The sequence below is a fragment of the Ammodytes marinus genome, assembly GCF_949987685.1.
Source record: "Ammodytes marinus genome assembly, chromosome: 12".
NCBI lineage: Eukaryota > Metazoa > Chordata > Actinopteri > Uranoscopiformes > Ammodytidae > Ammodytes > Ammodytes marinus.
This window is the reverse complement of record NC_137216.1, coordinates 2,948,024-2,968,919: the sequence shown is the minus strand read 5'-3', so window position 1 is coordinate 2,968,919 and position 20,896 is coordinate 2,948,024. Positions and strand designations below refer to the sequence as shown.

The following is a 20,896-nucleotide window of genomic DNA, read 5'->3' as shown; positions in this document are numbered from 1 at the left end:
GGACTAGGGGTGTAACTGTCAATAAAAGTAACGGTTCGGTATATACCATCAGTTTTGATGTCACGGTTTGGTACAGTAGGTACAGTTCTCAGTTAAGAGGAAAAAGCCTTTGTTAGCTGTCACTGACTCAGCAAGTGTTTCAAATGAAATGAGACATACAAATGAAATGTATAAAAATCTTTAGAATATATACATATATATATATATATATATATATATATATATATATATATATATATATATATATATATATATATATATATATATATATATACATACATATATATATATATATATATATATATATATATATATATATATATGTATGTATGTATGTATGTATGTATGTATGTATAAATATATATATCTATATATATGTATATATATATATATATATATATATATATATATATATATATATATATATATATACATACACATATATATATATATATATATATATATATATATATATGTATGTATGTATATATATATATATATATATATATATAAAGAATACTGCTGCAAGTTCTCCAATAAATAAAATACTTGTAAAGAAAATGCAAGTTCCGCACCGCAATCAAAACAATCTATTGGATCTGCCATAATTCAGTGTTGCGGTTTACCTCTGGAACCGTGGTACCATCAGTATTTGTGATGGTTTGGTACCAACATGAGTACTGTTAGACCCCTAGTGCGAACAGGTAGCAGATTGACAGGAGATATTCACTTATTTTGACATAAAGTGATTTTTTACAAGCGTTCTCCAAAATCGCTGACCCCACCTCTCATGATGTTGATCCACTAATTGCATGGCATATTTAGAAAGAAAATGAGTGTGCTCCATTGTTTAACCCCTGACCATACCTATTTTCATGCATTAGCGCCCAACAACACATGTGATGACAACGCCTTTCGCTGCCGCAACAACGCGTGCATACCCCAGCGCTTCATCTGTGACCATGACGACGACTGTGGAGACGGATCTGATGAGTCAGTGGAATGTGGCAAGTAGATTGTTATCCTGTTCTCTCAATACTCACCAAGGGTCTATGTGCACGTCCTCATTAAAAGCTGCAGCAAGGCAAGCTGAAGAAATGCTCTCTTAACACAGCTATGTTGGATGCTGTTTGAACTCTGCTTGTTTGAACATTCCATATTGAAACAAAGGCTTCTCCATGGTAGTAAACACTAGACAGGTATTAAATGGAATGAAAAATGCAAGTAATATTCACCAGCATCATGTGCAAGTGGAGCCCAGAATAGAGTCCTTAGAGCCCTGGAGTCCTCAGAATGTGGTCGATGCATTCCTTGGACCTTAGCCAGTTTTTTAATGCAACATTTTGAGATACACTTAGATTGTTGGAAAATCGATGGGAATTATCATTTATATAAAGGATTTAATATTGTCTAAACAACGTTTACATTCCAGACTTAGTTATACGCTTTTAAGATGAAAATGCCTTGTGAAAATGTTTATTTTAGATCAGTACTTACTTTGGACTGGCCTGAGGTCATGGTATTTGGCTTGATGACGTGTAATCTTTTACCTGCTTTTCATTTGCAATAGAACAATGGCCATACAATCTTCACCTTGTACACCTTTCATTTCTTTACTATTTGCACCTCATTCTGACAAACTTACTGCTAAAACAGGAAGCCCCAAGTCAGTGCAATGTGATTGAGACAGTGTTTCTATGTGTGTTTCCTCTCCAGTGTATCGGCCCTGTGGATGGGAGGAGTTCCGCTGTGGAGACGGCCGCTGTCTGCTCAGCTCTCAGTGGGAGTGTGACGGCACGGCGGACTGTCCCGACCACTCTGACGAGCTGCCTCTCAACCTCAAGTGTCTGGCTGCAGGTAAGACACTGTCTGCTTCTCTGCTGGAAGCCCTTCATCAGTGTCAACCGGCAACACACACACACACACACACACTAGTCGCCCAGGAAAACCTGCGGGGACATATGGCGGAAAACAAAAAGGGATAGCTTCTCTTTAAAATGAAATGAATCTGTCATGATTCCATTGTCAGGTTCAAAAACATCCCCAACTGTGCTGCTGTGTGGAGAAATGAAAGGGTCTTGTGCCAGTGACAGTCATGTTTTTCTTTTGTTTTCTTCAGGAAGCTTGTGCAACGGCTCCTTCTTCATGTGCTCCAATGGACGCTGCATAGCCGATAGAAGTCTGTGTGACGGCAGGGATGACTGTGGGGACGGCTCGGACGAGAGGAACTGTAACGTGAACGAATGCTTGAACCGGAGAGTCAGCGGGTGCACACAGGACTGCCAGGATCTACCGGTGGGATACAAGGTAAGCCACCAGCGGACTAGTCACGGATGAATAGCCACCAGCCAGATCCTCCTCAAAACACACTGACTAGGTCCATAAAGTCATTCATACAGCTAAACGCTTCAACCAGGCTGCAGTACAAAAGTACCATTCCGGTAACACTTTATATTAATGGTAAATGAATGTTGCCAACATCAGTTTTTGTCCAAAAATCTCCTCATGATCCGCTACCTTTATGTGACGTGTGAGCTGAGAAACAATCCAGTTTTAATAATGGTGGATTGGATTTATATAGTGCTTTTCAAGGCACTCAAAGCGCTTTACAGGGTTCCAATACACAGCCTAGGCGCTGTAAATTGGCATGTTGCTAGCAAAGGTGTGCCCCCTTTTTACCTACCCTTTGTCTACATACAAGTTTACAGAGCCTCCACCTTTAAAGTGAGTACACTGAGTCCCACCTATGTGTGTCCTGCCTCATACAGTGTGACTTACATCATAATATAATAGTTTAGAGTTATTCACCTTAGTCTCACATTTTTTGTTTCTTGGCTTTTCCTGCCCTACAGTTCCAAGCATTAGCATCTTTAAGCAGATAAAATATGGAGCTTATATTAGTAATGGTGTGGGGACACGTGTGATTAATGGCCGACATAAATCAAGCCTAACTTTGCACATCATTACACAGATAAAGATGGGTGGGGGAGTATACTTTTTACATTTAGTCTCTCACCTTTTTGAATAACCTTGAGCGCTGTAAGGAGAGTTTAATGATATGCCAACAACCTGCCTGTGCTATAGCTCACTATGCTGAGGGCAATTGTGCTGCGCCTGGCATTAGTGGCAAGATGATGTAAGCGTTTAATCCGGGTCAAGGCTAAAAATCTGCTGGAGTGCTCCGGTGGCCATGAGGGGTTTGTCAGACTTGCAGTAGTTTATTCCTTGGTCCGTGGCCTTTTCCCTCTCCTTCTCTTCAATAAGACGGTGCTCACTGCATCAGAAAAGTGGCTTAAAGTCACAGAACACCCTCTAGTTCCTGTGGTGACATAAGGGCAGAGGTGGACAGGGAGCACATCAATGCAGACCCTGAGCTCATGCATTTTGTGGCCTGAACAGGGCAGATCAGCAGAAAATGGCCCTCAAGGTTAGAACTTTGGATAAGAAAGGGATTTGCAGTAGTTCCAGAGCAGCTGATACACACACTTTGAGTTTTTTTTTAGGGGGGGAGGGGGGGGGGGCTGTTCACTGAAGTGAGATGGACTTGTTGAGCCATGGCACACTAGGTCTTTGACATGGATTTGAAGTCATCACACATGTTGGAGGCTAGGATTTGACACCTTTTTTATTGCTGATCTGCGTTAGTAGAAAGGTACTGTTGGATTTATAGGGTGTAAAACAGCCTGTTTAAAGGTGGAGTCACTGATCCTGGAGACTGCTTGTGGTCAAAATGACTTTTAGACTAAATCAGTAAATATTTCAACACAGTCCCATACCTGTCAGGACTGTATGTGCGTTGAAAAAAACCCAGTTTTAATACACAGCCTAGGTAGCCTGGTCCTACCATACTATCGTACTTCATTTCATTTGTACAGAATGTCTGGCATCGCTCAATTGACAAAACGTTAACTCACTTGAAGGCGGGTGTCTGTTGAAGTTTTGAACTATTGGATCTGCCCAGTGCCACTCTGGATCTGCCAACCAATCGCATAAAGTTTTGTTGCACCGGCTTCTGAGCCACTCCCTCTGTTCGCTGATTGGACCGGCAAAAATCTGTCCGAGAAAACCTAAGAATATACTGCAGGCCCAGACTGACTACTGACGGGAAATGAAAATTGAGCGGAAGTACGTAGGCGGGCGATGCCAGGCTACAGCCTAGGCTCTGTAAATGGGCCTGTTGCTAGCTACGGTGGGCCCCTTTGTTTACATATCATTTGCTTACATACCTGTTTGCAGAGCCTGGGCTTTGTATTAATGCTGGATTTTTGTTTTAGCACACACACAGTACAGGTAAGGGATCGTGTGGGGATATTTTTCCATCTTTTTAAACAAGGCATGTAAAGACTGGTCAAAGAAGGAACTCAAAACACTGAAGCCAATCTGAACTTAAAACTTGAATCATTTTCTACTGAATTCCCTTTGTATTAGCTCTGTCAGAAACCGTTCTACTGAGACTCCTGTGTTATATTTCCCTCCCCATGATCAAGTGCACTATTTTGAATCTTTTTCATTGTGTTTTTTGATGTCGTCAGTGTAAATGCTGGCCTGGTTTCCACCTGAAGGATGATGGGAAGACGTGCGTGGATGTGGACGAATGCTCCAGCACCCTGCCTTGTAGTCAGCGCTGCATCAACACATACGGCTCCTACAAGTGCCTGTGTGTGGATGGCTACGAAGCCTCGGAGCGCCTCCCCGATACGTGCAAGGCTCTGTCAGGTCAGCTTAAATCTTTGATCTCTCAACTTGCACACAGAGAGAGATAGAGAAAGTCCCCCGGGTCCTTCTAACGCTTCACGTTTTCCCTCATTTCAGCTGAAGAGCCTTTTCTCATTATGGCAGACCACCATGAGATTCGCAAGCTGAGTGTGGATGGCTCAAATTACACCATCTTGAAACAGGTAAACTGCATTTCTGCTGCCCCGTGGTGCAATTTTTTTTCCCACCGGGTTGGAGAATGAGTTTTCATCATTATGATTATGACTTACTGCCAAAGTGCCAAAAGACATCAGCGGATTGTCCGTGAAAATTACCACCTTGTCTGCTGTATGCATTTAATTTTGGAATCTCCCTTGCCACCTATGGTGGGGGGGGGGGGGGGCTTAAAGTATGGCTTTCAAAGGCCTTTGCTCGGAAACACTTTAAAACACAAATTGTAATGACAGTGTAATCATGGTATCTTGTTAAATATGCGCACGAGAAACATTAAATCCTTTTTTTAACCCCGATAACATCAAAAGCTAATGCCGAGATAAGATAAGTGAAACCTAATTTAATACAAACGCAGTTTAAGGAAATAAATGTGTATTTGCTACTATTATATATAATGTCTCATCAAGTTGAAAGTATGAAAGATAAGGTGAATGATATCCTTCTGTGTTGAACAGTTTGCATCTTGCTCTGTGTGCTCCACCTGTTGTTTTTTTAAACTTCTGAAATCTGCTCATCCTTTATTCAGCTGTACATTCACCTAAGACGCTCAGCAAACCCTTTCACACTAAAGAAAATGATATATTACCTCTATTCAGCATTTAGCATCCAGCATTCCTGAGTAAGAAAATGGGTGTGTTGGTGAGTGCACTTGGGTGGCATAGTCAAAGCTACAAATGTCACTAAACCTTTGTCATCTTTATTCATTCTTTATATGGATCCCCATTAGCTATCTTGCACAACGTGGTCGCTAGCCTTCCTTAAAGTATGTTTACTCTTTCTATTAAATGTGCACTATCAAACATGCCAGCCATATGGGCAGTGGTCACTCCAAGGGGCCAAGAGAGGACCCCATGGAAAAGCTATTACAATTATTCCTTACATCTGGTACAGCTATCCTCAAATCTGACTGTCAAGTTATGTGCTGTTGAAGTGTAGACCACAGCTCTGCCCAAATTTGAAAACGGCAGATCAAATCATGAAGGACACGATGGTCCTCTCTTGCTTCAGTTGCTTGACTGATTTGCCAAGAGCCTCCTGCGCCATGGTGAAGAGTTTCCAGTCCTTCGCGTCGACAGCTTGACTTCAGGCCTTTAATCCTTGTCCTCACTGTCCATGTGGTTATTAACTGGTTATTAACTGTCAAGTTATGTGCTGTTGAAGTGTAGACCACAGCTCTGCCCAAACTTGAAAACGGCGGATCAACTCATGAAGGACACGATAGACAACTCAGTTCTTTTCATCTTCAGTTTCTTTTATTTTAGGGCAAATGAAGATGAATGGGGTCTGACAGAATAGGTTAATAACCGAGGGTAAACAGAGAACAAAGGCATTCATTGCACATAATTCCAGTTCACATTTCTTAATGTAAAGAATAAATGATAATAATAATGTTAATTTTACTTGATAAATGAAAACTTATTCAGATTAATTGAACTCAAATCACTTCAAAAGGGATAATAATTAAAGTAACAAAGTTACACCAAGGGTTACATTCATCATTCTCATCATTCTCATCATCATCATCATCATCATCATCATCATCATCATCATCATGATAGAGTACCACTAACAAAAGCACAAGTACCAAAGTACTTCTATGAAATAATATAATAAATTCAAACATTGCATCACCAAATACACACAATCAAAGCATTTGGGAAGCATGGCTACCAAACCTAAACTTCTACTATACCAGTGGTGTCTTCAATCATTGATCAGGAGCTGTGGCTGTGAGGTGTCTACAGGAGCAGGCAAGAGAGCTGACTGAGGCTGTATCTCGATTCAGGGGTTGCGGTCTACGAAGGCTGCATTTGAAGACCGATTGCGTCATAGCGGCGCGCAAAGGTTGTTCCATTTGCAAGGCTCCTCATATGCGGCCGAGAAATACAGCCTTCGTTTCACGGTTTTGAAGGCTGCATCAGATGTATCCTTCGCAGCCCAACATATCCCATGATTCATTGCGTTTTTTTCAGAGATGACATACAATAAAATAAAAAATAACAAAACAGCAACGTGTTGCTCCATCTTCTTAACTTTCATCTTCCTTTCTTTTTTTCTTGTACTTTTTTTTCTTTTCGTCTGGTAGGCAACTTCTTTTTCTTTTTTCCTCCATTGACAAGGCTGTCTCCGTTGGCAGCTATCAGGGTTGCTAGGCAGCACAGGAGCGGCGAGTCCTCACGCAAGGTAACGGCTTGTTACGCAAACCGGAAATGCTCGTAAACGGAGACCTGCGGAGACCGTCCCGTTTAACAACGCTCGTTCGGCCTTCGAATCGGCCTTCATAGGCTATAGCCTTCATAGACCGCGAGACCGCGTCCTACCAAGGAGGCGGTCTCTGTAATGGGATACAGCCTGAGCCAGCTCCAAACATTTCAGCCCATGCTTCCTGCATGGGTGCACCGGTGATTGTGCTCCCTCAGGCACTTCCTTCCTCTTACTTGGGGTTCAAACACTGATGTGTTGCCCCCTGCAAGTTTGGAGTGTCAGGGATCTGGGATTGTGGCTCTTTCCACAGTCAAGCAGGTTTTGACACACCACTGACTGTTGATTATAACAAATGGTGGGGCCGTGATTTACTGTAAATCAGCCTGCCGGTGTCCTACAGTCTCCCCTCACAGTCATATTAACCTCTTGACTCTCAGCATTCTACTGCCTGTATCGGAGTTCTCCTGAGCTACAACTCACTTTAATCACCCAATGTTAACGCTAATGGACTCCAGAGAGGGAAATACTGTATGCACATGGCTTTGCTAAGTGGTGGTGGATACTTCACTGACCTCTCATCCACCTTACCACACCATTACACACCTCGTTCAGATTGTGAATTCATGTTATTATGTACATTTTAAATGAGCCAATCATTTTAGTTAGGCTTTGTATTGCTTTTGCTGTTGGCATACTGTGCATGTGCCTTCCTGCCACAAACACAAGTGGCTCACAATATAATTGTAACACTCCTACATGTTGTTAAAGCCCATTCTGTTTCATTAACATCCTCCTACCGGCTTTTAATGTTTCACTGTGGTTAATTAAAGCAGAAACATCTGGTTCAGGCTCACACTACTGTACATACACAAGTTATACTAGGGAACAATACATTACATTACATTAGCTAAGTTGGACTTTAAATGACTGATCAATACAATGACAGCTCATGGGAGGAAATGTGATTTCAGTTCACAATATGTTCTTATTTAAAAAATAATTAAAAACATACACTTGTATTCAGTTTATTTTTTTAATATCCACATACATAATCAATCGCGAGAAGCTTGTGATTCATTTTGTAGTTGCTAGATTCCTATATTGTCTACTGGGGGAAATTAATGGAAACATATTTCTGTGTAGAGGCACTGATAAAAGAGGGGCATGCAGGGTTTGGTGTCTGTAGCTGATGTGTGGCGTGAAGAAGGCTTTCCCCCTGGGACACGTTGGCGCCTGTCTGTGAGGGTGTTGATGATCTGATGAAGACGTCTCATTTGGCTTGTCAGATTATCTGACACCCGTTCCTGGCGCCCGCAGTGCGAGACAGCGGGGAGGGGGCAACGTGTTTTCATAGTGAGCTGCTCTGACTGACAGTGGGGTCTGGTGAGCATGACAGAGAAGGGAAGTACCTTGATACCCCACTGGCTCTTTAAATACTCAGTATAGCTGAAAGCATCGCAACCTATGGGAAAACCACCTAAATCAATATTTTTGTATTGTAAATATCACATTACACACAGATTGAGTATATCAATGCCCCACCCCTGATTATTGAATTCATTTCAACTAATACTTTCAAACTAGACCACACTGGAGTGGATACATCTTTTTTTCTATATGTGACAGAGTGTGACGTGTTAGCATAGCAGCAGCTCTAGCAGTGCCTACACACGATGTGTTCAGGCACAATCAGGAGAATAGGTCACCAGCTCTTCAGCAGCTGTCAGAACAAACAATCACTGTGGTTATGTGCATAACACAAGAATAAAGACTTTGAGTATACAAATACGCCTGCCTGTATATCTGTCAGACGCATGTAATATGGGCTGAAGAAGATGGCAGAAATGTCTCCTGTAGGAGCTGGTAGGGATCATAGCAATATGTGTTTTAACAGTGTTCTTGTAAAAGTAATTTGGATTTTTTATCGGATCTACACTGTGAATTTCACATCACGAATAAGGAAAGAAGGAATTAACAAGGAATTCTTAAACCCCTTATATTATAGACTTGCATATTAATGCAACTTTAGGGATAATACCATGTAAGATGTGATGATTAATGTAATATTTATTTCATCCTCACAAGAACTCAAAATCCCTTATTGTTTAATTCTCGCCTAAGCTAAATCTGTCATTCTTATACACTTGTGCTCTCTCTCTCCCCTTTGTATTATCAGGGCCTCAACACCATCATCCACATAGACTTTGACTACAAGAAGGAATTCATCTATTGGGTGGACTCCACCAGACCCAGTGGCCGAAAGATCAACAGAATGCGCCTCAATGGGAGTGACCTCAAGGTACCTCAGGATTTATCTGCTGTGACTGCGTGTCATGTGGTGCCTTGTGCCACTTATAGGCCTTTCACACCAAAATGAACCAAGAGTCAGTTCCAGGCTGGTGTTGGGGTCAGTTCAAAACTGGTTACAGCCTTATCCCAGTTATGAACCGGTTGGTTTCACATCGACCGGAGACAGCCATGGAGCCGGCAAGAGAGCAACGTCATGACGTCACTGTAAACGTGTGTGTACGTCACCCGACGCCGCTGCTCTTGTGGCTAACGCTAAAGCTACCGCTAGCTTTAAGCACAACAACAGCGGCGAATACGTCTTATTTTTACACTTGTTGGCTCTCGCTTTGCTTTCTTAAGCAAACAGGACCCATACAGCGTATTCTCGCCGGTCAATTTGATCGCTACGTTCGGTAATTATGTTATGTTTACGTCTCGTAGTAGCGGTGTTTTTAAATATGGCGGGCATGAGGTTTGAGTTGCTCTGGTTGGTCAGGATAATCCCTCCCCCAACCGTTCGCGCAAGCAGTTCTTATCAAACCCTGCTCAATCCTGGGGTATGAGTTCCCCCGGTTTTTACGGCCCGGAGCAGGCTCTCTGGCGGTGTGAAACCAAAACACTGGCTCTAACTCCGAACAAGCCCAGAACTAGCTCCGATTTTGCGGCGGTGTGAAAGGCCTATTAGTCCAACATGACTTGGCTTTATTGTGCTTGCTCTCTGTCCAACTAGCATTTATTACTCTTTATTTGCTCCAGCCAAATGTTTTTTATTTTAATTAATTCATATAATGGTTAAGATCCACGTCAACAATACATTTTTTTCTGGAAATGAGTCATCTCTTTGAATTTGGCACACTCCCCATGTTAAGTGGCTCATTATCACTGCTCAGCTGATGGGCAACCTTTTCTATAGTCAACGTGATGGATTCTTTTCTCAGTCAGCAGCCAATAGGCCTGTTAGCATAACCGCAATGAATTTGTGTTAATGATAGTAGAAAATGGCTTTGGATAAATGTAACAAGCCTGATGATACAATGGTGCTATCTGCTATAATCACTGAGGTTTTAGTCTGGGTCATGGGATTGGAGCCCAGACACTGGGGACACTGGGCCGTCAGCAAGGCAACCTGCTGGGCCCCCGGCCCACATCTCATTATGCATTGGTGTGTGGGGGCATTAGGCTCATTCAGCTCCATTACTTCCACAGTCTCTGTTTGAGTCACTGCCACAGCTTAGCAAGAGGACTGAGTGTATGAGACACAGATCAGAAGCAGGTTAATTATAAGAGACACTGATGTCCGATGTGACTGCTATATAGGCTTGACCTGTGAGGACAAAAAGAGTTGTGGATCAAAGAGGGTTTATCCGTCTGCCAAGATAGTAGTTTTCATCTGACCTTCAAGGCAGTCTTGTTAATTCAATTGTATGGTTTGATTAAAACAATAGAGGAAAGGTTTAGGTTTTGGTCTTTTATTTTGATGATTTCTTCTATTTGTTAAAGAGGACCTATTATACTTTTCGACTTTTATGAACTATAAATGTTGTTATAATGATTTATAGTCATGTTTAACCATACTAGCGTATCAAATAATGACGTATATGCATTTAGACGTATTCCCTGCTGACCATCTGGGGTGGCTGTGCAGAGCACTAAACACTAGGGCAGCCGGTCGAGAAATCACGTGTTCAAATCGGTTCAGAATTTCCTGATATTCTTGCCATCACGAAAAGCGGATGTTTCCATGTATGGTAATGCTGCAACCTGCTGCTCAGGCAAGCTCCGGCCATGCCCCCACCTTCCTGCTCTCAAAACTCCCCGCGCGCTGGTGAAAGTGTTCCGGAAGGAAGGTAACCAATCACAACGGAGTGGGATTTGCAGGAGAGGGGGAGGGGGCGGAGAAGCACAAAGCTGAGTGTGGAGAGAGACTGCTGTGCTCGCTCAGATGAGAGGAAGAGTGTCCCGAAAATCTACATGTTTTTTTTGTGATGTGATTCATGTCAGGTTGCTCTATAGCAGTTTTTAACAAGAAATTAAGACCAGAAAAGTAGTATAATAGGAGATCTTTAAGTGTTATCTTGTGTGAAATGTAGGGTTAGGATTAACAGGACAGCTGGGCAAAGGGAAGACTGAGGAAAGACTGAGGGAACAAAAACCTCATTCATTATATTATAATAGCGATTTTATAATGATAGAACACCGGTTCCGTATGGGTGAAGTGTTCCTGGATTTTTGAATTTCATGCACATTGACTTGAGCTTGTTTTCGCTCTGATCTGTATAACAACTGTACATGTATATCAAAATACAGTCTTAATATGATTAAGTCGGTGCAGAGTTAGATTAATTGTTTTCTCACAAACGTCAGCCACAACGGTATCCGTCACACAGCAGCAGGAATGATTTGTGCTCTGCATCTGCACTCGCTAATTGGAGAAATGTGCTATGCATAATTATGCACGGATCAAACTACATTGGTGCCTTAATTAATGAGTTAAGTATTAAGAAAAACAGCTCCTCGAAAAAACAAGTGCGAAATACTAGTCCAGCTCCAGGTGAACTCATTTAGAATACAGCTGAGTATCACCAGATTCTTCAGCTCAAATATGTCACAACATCTTAGTCTTGAAACAAAACTCACAACACTGTTTTCTAAACAAGAATCATGTTAATAGAGCTGTCAGACAATCAGTTAATGCCATATGTGAGGAGCTCTGTTTGTGATGCAGGTGGCAAAATACTAGCATCTGTCTTTGTTTGAGTGAGAAGAAGACCACGTCTCACTGAGAGCATACTCAAGTCTATGAATTGATATCGTGAGCAGTAAAAATGGGTTTTGACTGATTCTGATCTTTTTTTTCACTGCATGGGTGAAATAAGTTGATCCTATACAACGGAATAACTAAACCTTGTACATGCAGCACTTTCTGTCAGTGCTGAAGTAATTGAGACATTTTTTACCTTGAATGCGTTTTTTTATTTAAAATAATTTTTTTTCTAGTTCATGACATTCGTCCATGAAATATTTTCAGTCAATACTTAGACGTGCAATAGCTCCAAACTGAAACTGATCTTCATCTACCTTCACTAATAGGTAGTCCACAAGACAGCAGTGCCCAGCGCATTGAAACTGATCTTCATCTACCTTCACTAATAGGTAGTCCACAAGACAGCAGTGCCCAGCGCATTGAAACTGATCTTCATCTACCTTCACTAATAGGTAGTCCACAAGACAGCAGTGCCCAGCGCATTGGCAGTGGATTGGATAGGGAAGAATCTGTACTGGTGTGATGCGGAACGGAAAACACTGGAAGTATCCAAAGCCAATGGCCTCTACCCGACCGTCCTGATCACTTCTGGCCTCAAGAGCCCCATAGATCTGGCTCTAGACCCCCAGACAGGGTAAGCATTGAATCAGAACTTGAATGTATCATTACAATCTCATTATAATGCTTTAGGGTTTTCTTAAAGGTGCTGTAAGCGGAATGGTTCTTTTAGCTAACTTCCTGTCAGTGACTGCAGTTAGCAGTCCCCTCGCTCGTCCCCACATCACCACATTAATGCACTGCGGTCTTCAAGCAGCAAGTTATCTAGCATCATCTCAGATCCATAAGTGTGATAAAACATGATAAAAACCATCAAAACAGACATTGGGAAGGATTTGTACCTGCTCCGCCATTGTAGGCGCATACATATTCACCCATTTGTTGGCTCTGGCGTGCACCGGCAGTGAGACCATGGAGCTTATATACTATATATGAGTGAGACGAGTGTAGCGTTCTTTCTTCTTTTCTTTTTTTTAAAGATATTTTTAAATATATTTTTTTTGGTATTTTTATGCTTTATTGATAGTGTAGAGACAGAGTTGAAATGGGGCAGAGAGGGGAGTGACATGCAGAGTACGACCGCGGGCTGGAATCGAACCCGGGTCCGCTGCTGGCCGAGGCCCATGGGGGGGACGCCCTACCAACTGAGCTAAGGGCGCCCCCTCGTTCTCTCTTCTGATTGGATAAAAATTTCGGGATCCTCCAATAAGTTTATTTGCCGATTACATGCAAAGCAGCTGACTGAGAGATCGGCTTTATGAAACGCGTACATTATGTAAGTGATCACTGTATGAATAAAGAGCGATTTAACACTTATATTAACATAAATAAACCGCTTACTTCACCTTTAACAGGGATTGGTTTCACAACATTTTTTAATAAAATATATAATAAAAATCAATATATTAAAGTTGGTTCTCTTTGGCAACAGTCATTGTTTTATAGAACGTGGAGAACTGCCGTGATTGGTTCAAACTACTTCTTGTGTTATAAGAACCGGAGCATTGCCCGCCTCTTCTAAAGCACACATTTCTGTTAGGTTTATCAAACTTAAATGACAATATCTTTCATTTGGATTGGTAAATGCTATTATAATTAGAGGTATTTTGTGGATTTTGGGTTTACAGGGACTTTAAGAGGAAAAAGGGGGAGGAGTTGCTTTATTCAGATGATAACCTTAAAGAGACTCCTTTTTGTTGGGAGCATGTTTGCTCCTGCTGCAGTACAAAGCTCTTTGAACTGTGCTGTACTCCTGACTCAGGTACTTGTTCTGGGTAGACTGCTGTGAGCCCGCTCACATCGGACGCATTGGCATGGACGGCCGGGGGCAGAGGGTCATCATCGACACAGAGATCTACAGCCCCACTGCCCTCACTATAGATTACACCACCAAGAGGCTGTACTGGGCCGACGACAACCACATCCTACTCGCCAACATGGACGGCACCCAGAGGCGCAAAGGTGAGAATGTAAGGTGTTTGTGTCAAAGGAATTGTTTTTGACGGGTTAGATTAGATGAGAAGGTTGATACCATGACTGTTACATACAAGGCTGGAGTCAGGAGCTGGTTAGCTTAAAGGAATAGTTACACTTTTTTTCCTGTAATTGTGTGTGCATTATTGATATATAAACGGGCAAAGGTTGCTCATCCAGGTTAGTTTAGCTCAAGCAATGGTAGTCAAGGGAAGCAGGTCAAAAGATTAACTTTACATCATCAGTAACGTTCCTGTGTGCTTGTTTATTTACCACCTTACGTTAACTTGCGTTCTATATTTGTACATGTTATGTCATTAAAACTAAATACATACTGGAAGGAAACCAGGCAGTGCCTTTGACGGTCTTGTATGTATTTGATTTTAAAATGGCATAACGTCTGAAAATATAGAGGGCAACATAACATGATAAATAAACAAGTCCCAACAAGCACACATGAGTTCGTACATTTTGCGGATCATGAGGAGATATTCACCAATATTGACATAAGTGTTTCCCCTTCAAATGTTGGGAAATCAAAGATGTTGGCACAGAGGTATTCAAATAATAATTATTAGAAAGAAAAACATCCACAGTTAACCTGTAAAAATGTATTTGTTGCTGATGTGACTTATTGGTACTATCAACCTCCTTGTTGTGGTAAATTATCACAGAGATTTGTACGCAAGAGAGTGTCACACAATGAATGGCACTCTGATTGCTAAAAGAAGAATGTAATTGAACTCCCCCATGGCCGTATGTGTCCCCTCTGCAGTGTCCTATGATCACATCCAGGGGGTAATGGCTCTGACTTTGTTTGAGGACTTTGTCTATTGGACGGATGGGAAGTCCAAATCGCTACGGCGTGCTCACAAGACGACCGGCGCTCAAGGCATGGAGCTCCTCAACTCCTGGCAGGCCATCAAATCCATCAAGGTCTACCACTCCCTCCGCCAGCCTGAAGGTACCACGTCCATCTGGCACTCATGTTTTCATCATATCCCTCCACGCCCAGCAGTAGTTTGGGTTGTGCTTTATAGTCTTAAGAGAGGGAATGGTTTGTGACTTTGCCCTAACACAGTTTGAACTCATTAATGTACTGCTGTCCTCCTTGTACAGTCCCCAAGCACCAGTGTCAGATCGCAAACGGAGGCTGCAGCCACCTGTGTCTCCTATCCCCCGGAGGAGAACACAAATGTGCCTGTCCCACTAATTTTTACTTGGCTGCCGACAATAAGACCTGCCTCTCCAACTGCACCTCCAGTCAGGTATCGCTTCATTTCCCTTTCCAAGTTAAGTTTGACCATGTAGCTTATCCGTATCAGCATTTCTCCCCTGAAGGCAAAATGGTTCCACTCTCACACGTACTTTCCTCTCCGTACTTGCTCTTTAGGTTCTAGGAAAATGGTTATGCATTGATTTTGACTTTGGCTTTGAAGAATGTTGGAGCTAAGGGAGCGGAGCATTTACGTTAACTTCAGATTGGGCTTTTTTTATTAAATATTTCTCTGTGTTCCTCATAGTTTCGCTGTGGGACAGATGAGTGTATCCCTTTCTGGTGGAAGTGTGACACGGTGGATGACTGTGGGGATGGTTCAGACGAACCCGTTGACTGCCGTAAGTGCCAAGTTTTACTTCAAGGTTGACTTTCAGAACAGTACTGCTTATTTTGGCGAGCATTGAGGGATATTCAAATTGAATTGGAACAGAATGGGTGTATGTTTCTGTCTTTGCTGCTTACTTACTTTGACTTTTTTCTTGTTGTAGGTGTTTGCATGTTAAGCATTTAAAGCCCCAGTAAACCCAGAAGCACAACATCCTTCTTACTATGTCAGTTGGTTGCATGATAGTAAAGCATCTGAAAACAGTTAGGCATATTCATGAATCCAAATGAAAGATATTGTCATTGAAGTTTGATACACTTTACGTTAATTCAGTTTAGATGAGGCGGTTTATGCTCTGGTTCTTATTAAAAAATTAAAAAATGTTGGACCAATCACTGCAGTTCTTTGTGATTGCTCTATAGACCATGATTTTTGCCATGGAGTCCGATTTATACGATCACGGCCACAAAGTCCTGTCAAACGGTTAAAAGGCTGTTATAAGTTTTTTTTTGTATTTATGAACATTTATTTTCAATCAGATTTTTGTAAAGGCTTTATTGAGACACCCAATTTTAGTATCATATATTGAACTATTTTGGACTAGGTTTCCGCAGGCTTTACGGGGCACCTGTTCCTACAGTAGCTCTTTTACTCTATTCAATGTTTCCATAGTCTTTGATTAAACTCTCACAGTATATAACCCGGTGATAAAGTTTTGATTATCCTTCCAACAGCGGAATTCAAATGTCAGCCTGGGCGTTTTCAGTGTGGTACTGGCCTCTGTGCTCTCCCTCCTTTCATCTGTGATGGAGAGAACGACTGTGGTGACAACTCAGATGAAGCAAATTGTGGTAAGGGTAGTAGGCTACTGTTCTGTCTGATTGCTATGCTGTTTCTGCATTTCCAATAAACCTCTCTTACTCAAAAAAGCCATTAGACAATTGTTATTAATATTATTCCAATTTATTTCTGTAGCTACTCGTACAAATTAACACAAAAAAATGTAATTTGTTGAAGAATGAATTAGTTGACCTGTCAATGCCAGTGTATATTCTAATTGATTAATACATTGAATGATATACCGTGTACAAATGCCAAATATGTGTGAGAATGTGCCACTTCATATGAATATGAACTGATTCATTGGAAGCTTTGGGTTGTTTGTCAAACAGTAGAAGTGATTGTATTCTGTCACTTTAGGTTCATAACATTGCAAGTGTCAAATGTTCTTTTTAATTGGAAATATGACATCGGCTATTCTAAGCAACTGACTAGTTAAACATAGAATAGCAATGACCTGCAGTGTCCATCTTGTTTTTCTCAAGTGTTTCCGCAAACAACAAATGAATAAACCTTCATTAGCCTACAGTGTGTGTTTACAAAGCTTTAAACAGTAAATGTACCGGTGGCACTATTCCATGTTACATGTCTTTATTTTTCGACTCATGCATTTCTTATTGATGCGACCTCACTCTGCTCTTGCCCGGGTTCTCTTCCAGAGACCTACATGTGTCTGTCAGGCCAGTTCAAATGCACCAGGAAACAGAAGTGCATCCCTCTCAACCTGCGCTGCAACGGACAGGACGACTGTGGCGATGCAGAGGACGAGACAGACTGCCGTAAGGCCCATAGTTATTTACTATCGGAATCATTCCCTGTGTTCCAATACCCATACTTCCATACTATTAAGTATGCCAGAAAAATATTTAGTATGTCCCAAAACATGCACGTCAATTGTAGCATGCAGAAAATACCTAGATGCCCCTCTAACTGTGGCATAGCATTTTGGAGTATTTGTCTTTATTCTTGACATTTCTTTACATAATGAAAAAAATCTTCCTTATCTGATTTTTTTTCTCTCTTGTGGCCCTAATACTCTTCTGTACTTCAGTATGTAGTGTAGTGTAGTAAAAAGAAAGAGTATGTGATTTGGAACGCAGGGATAGTCTTGATTGTCTGTGATCACATGATCCGTCTATCCCAACATAGCAGCACACAAAGTTGATAGCTCTATTTTAAAGGTGCTCTTCACAGTTTCAGGGGGAGGGGGTCTTGTTTACATTAGGAGAACCTGCTGTTAGTTTACAAAACAGATTTACTCTTCATGTCATTCTTAGAATTTAATAATTCAATCATCATAAATCAAAGCAAAATGATTTTGAGGAACCTGGAACCAAATGTAAGTCTAGAATATGTTTGTAAACCAAACTGTGGGCCCTGCTGCTGTAAACAACAACAGTGAAACAGTAACTTTTAAGGAAGATTTTCCAACTTCAAACAGTGTCCAGGAATATAGTTTTTCTGTGAGGAAAGTTTATTCAATTATGAGAATATACCTTAAAATAAAATTCACTTCTCTGACACAGCCAAAGTTACATAGTGCACATTTTAAGGTTTTTTATTTGTATTTATTTTCTAATTCTAGTGTCATTCTAGTAAATGAAGACACATGACCACAACTGTCTTTCTTCTACACGGTGCATGTATTTCTTTACTTGGAGAGACTACATGACATTACCCTTTACATTAGCGAGTCCTCATTAGGCATTCCGCAGACAGCCCCTTGCTGTGGCCTGTTCCTGTGCTAAGGGATTAGATATGGAATCACACAGAGGATAAGAACAGATTTCCTCTGCCGTGATGTAACTCATCAGGATATCACACTCCATTTAAGACTTTCAGACCACTGCATTTGTCTTGCATGTGATTGCAAGAAGGGTGAGAGTGTGTGTGTGGGGTGGGGGAATGCAAGAAAATAAGGAGGAGAGGATTTACAAAGAAAAAAAAAAGACTTTAATTAAAGTGGTGCTAATTACTTCACCCTTTCTTAGCCTTTCTTGTTAGACCACAATGATTGGATGTGCTTTTTTGAATGCACTTTTTGTAATGAGCATGGCACCAGTGAAATTTAAAACGCTCTCTGAAACAATGCAATGCTTTTCTAACAAGCTAAACCGCCTTATAAAACATCACTGCAGTTTTAATTATTACTCAGGTTATTTCAAAAAAAAAATCCAAATGTATTGTATAGTTACAGCTACTTATGCACATGGACCATCCATACCACTTTTTAAATCTAGGCTATGTATTGTGGGCTCATGTTTTTTGTATGGGTGGGATATGTATCTATATGTGTTGTGTTGTGTATCTATGTATGCTGTCTGCTGGAACACCTTAATTTCCCTGCTGGGATGAATAAAAATATCTTATCTTATCTTATCTTAAATAATATGGATAAATGACATTCCTCGTTTGTCTCTGCATCCAGCTGAAAGCACCTGCTCCCCGGACCAGTTCCAGTGTAAGGCCTCCATGCACTGCATCTCCAAGCTGTGGGTGTGTGACGAAGACCCCGACTGTGCCGACGGGTCAGACGAGGCTAATTGCGGTGAGTTGTGCAAAGCCACTTAACCATAAATCACACCACTTATTTCCCAGTTAAAGGCGGAAGGAAATCTGATTTAATTTAACACACGACTTCACTCCGCTCGCTCTGACTCAGTCTGTCTACTTGGTTCTCTCAGCCGAGGGAGAGGGAGAGAGAGAGAGAGAGAGAGCCGTGATGAAGGACAGCTGTCCCTCGCATCAATGGGAGTTTTAGCATCGTGATCTCAATTTGCCTGGCATGTTTTTTCGGCAGCTGTCAGTGTGTAATTACTTTGCTTCACACACAAACACACATATAACCAGACTGAGTTGCCTCTCAACAGCACAGGTTTGAGGTTACATCCATTCATTACAAGGGCAGGCAAACAACAGTTGGATCTTTCTTTTCTCTCTATACCACCAGGATAAGATTTACTCAACATGCCTCTGTAAAGATCCAGAATCATTCAACAGAGAAAGCTCCACTATAATGCAGAGCTCTGTAAAAAGTGCTACCACATAATCATTTGGACCAATTTCACTGTCCTGTTCCAAATTGAATAGACTAAATGATACCACTATGCCCTCTGATGTTTGATCAGAGACCACATATATACAGTATATGGTCATGAGAGATGATACAGGCTGTGAGCTTGTCTGGTGGCCATGTTGTGCGTGCACTGTGCCCATCTCTCCCCCTTTTGTCTCTAAACATTTTGCGTAGACTTTCAGCACTCATCTACTAGGGGACTGATAAGAATTTCTGTTTTGAGAATTGACCCTTTTTAGCATGCTTGTAATTTACTGTTGAGAAGGGTAGTGTGTTGTCCCCACTTTAAAGCTAGAGGGGATACTAAATGCAGAGTAAAGTGCAAAAAATGCTAATTTTGTAGTTGTTAAAGTGGAAGTGTTGTAGACTTGAAGATGAAGCCGCTGTCAAAAAAACATGCTGTGGACAAATGCCTCTCTATACAGAGTGAGACGGCATGTTTTACAACTCGCCGGGCAACCTTATAAAACACTGAGCTAACTCTAAGAGCGGAGAAGTCTTTATGGGCCCTCTTTGTTGAGTCATATAGGTTCATAAATCTCACAGCTAAACAGAGAGAGAGGACGTGTGCAAACTGAGCCCAGTTGGAAATGAGCAGAGAAAAGTTAAATGCTGCACGTACACAAACAAAATAGAAAGGTAAGAGAAACACATATCCAAGGCCCCTAATGATAAAGGAAAATCATAAAACAGTGTTGTTCAGTTGCAGTCTTGGGTGACAGTAAATGGAGATGCACAAAAATATGACTATCCTAGCCTCCGAGCCTGTGCAATAATGTAATTGAAACCGCAGCTCCGTTTTATTAATACTATATTTATAGTACACCGTATGCTGTATCCTTTAAATTATAAATGTAAAACACTCAAGTGCCCTTTTATTACTGAATTCAGGGTTTTAGTTTGTAAAGGGAACTAGCCTGATATGTATCATATTAGCATTTTATAATTAGTATGTCCAAGTGTCAGCTAGGGTTACAAACAGTTCCACCCAGTATTAACCCCCAATAGAGTGTATGTGTTTGGGCCAGATGTCGTTGCTTCATCGGCGTGACTTAAAAAGAATAAGAACCATTCTTGGCACTGTAACCAGTATAATGCTACTTGCACCACATTGCAATTTAAGTATTTTTGAAATAGCGATAGTGCTTTGATGTGTGG

The 20,896-nt window shown here is 41.3% G+C and overlaps 1 protein-coding gene across 1 annotated transcript in view; it reads left to right on the top strand.

The window, feature by feature from the left end:
* The window catches only part of lrp1bb (low density lipoprotein receptor-related protein 1Bb), a gene marked incomplete at both ends in the record, with an annotated part of 302,818 nt that overhangs the window by 237,470 nt on the left and 44,452 nt on the right, over nucleotides 1-20,896 (top strand). Inside the window, 14 exons of the mRNA XM_080038312.1 lie at nucleotides 885-1,007; nucleotides 1,717-1,857; nucleotides 2,120-2,307; nucleotides 4,533-4,716; nucleotides 4,813-4,898; nucleotides 9,311-9,433; nucleotides 12,640-12,821; nucleotides 14,007-14,206; nucleotides 14,994-15,182; nucleotides 15,338-15,486; nucleotides 15,742-15,835; nucleotides 16,557-16,673; nucleotides 17,322-17,441; nucleotides 19,091-19,210. Of these exons, the coding sequence (XP_079894438.1) occupies nucleotides 885-1,007; nucleotides 1,717-1,857; nucleotides 2,120-2,307; nucleotides 4,533-4,716; nucleotides 4,813-4,898; nucleotides 9,311-9,433; nucleotides 12,640-12,821; nucleotides 14,007-14,206; nucleotides 14,994-15,182; nucleotides 15,338-15,486; nucleotides 15,742-15,835; nucleotides 16,557-16,673; nucleotides 17,322-17,441; nucleotides 19,091-19,210 (2,016 nt within the window). The remainder of the gene's footprint in view (nucleotides 1-884; nucleotides 1,008-1,716; nucleotides 1,858-2,119; nucleotides 2,308-4,532; nucleotides 4,717-4,812; nucleotides 4,899-9,310; nucleotides 9,434-12,639; nucleotides 12,822-14,006; nucleotides 14,207-14,993; nucleotides 15,183-15,337; nucleotides 15,487-15,741; nucleotides 15,836-16,556; nucleotides 16,674-17,321; nucleotides 17,442-19,090; nucleotides 19,211-20,896) is intronic.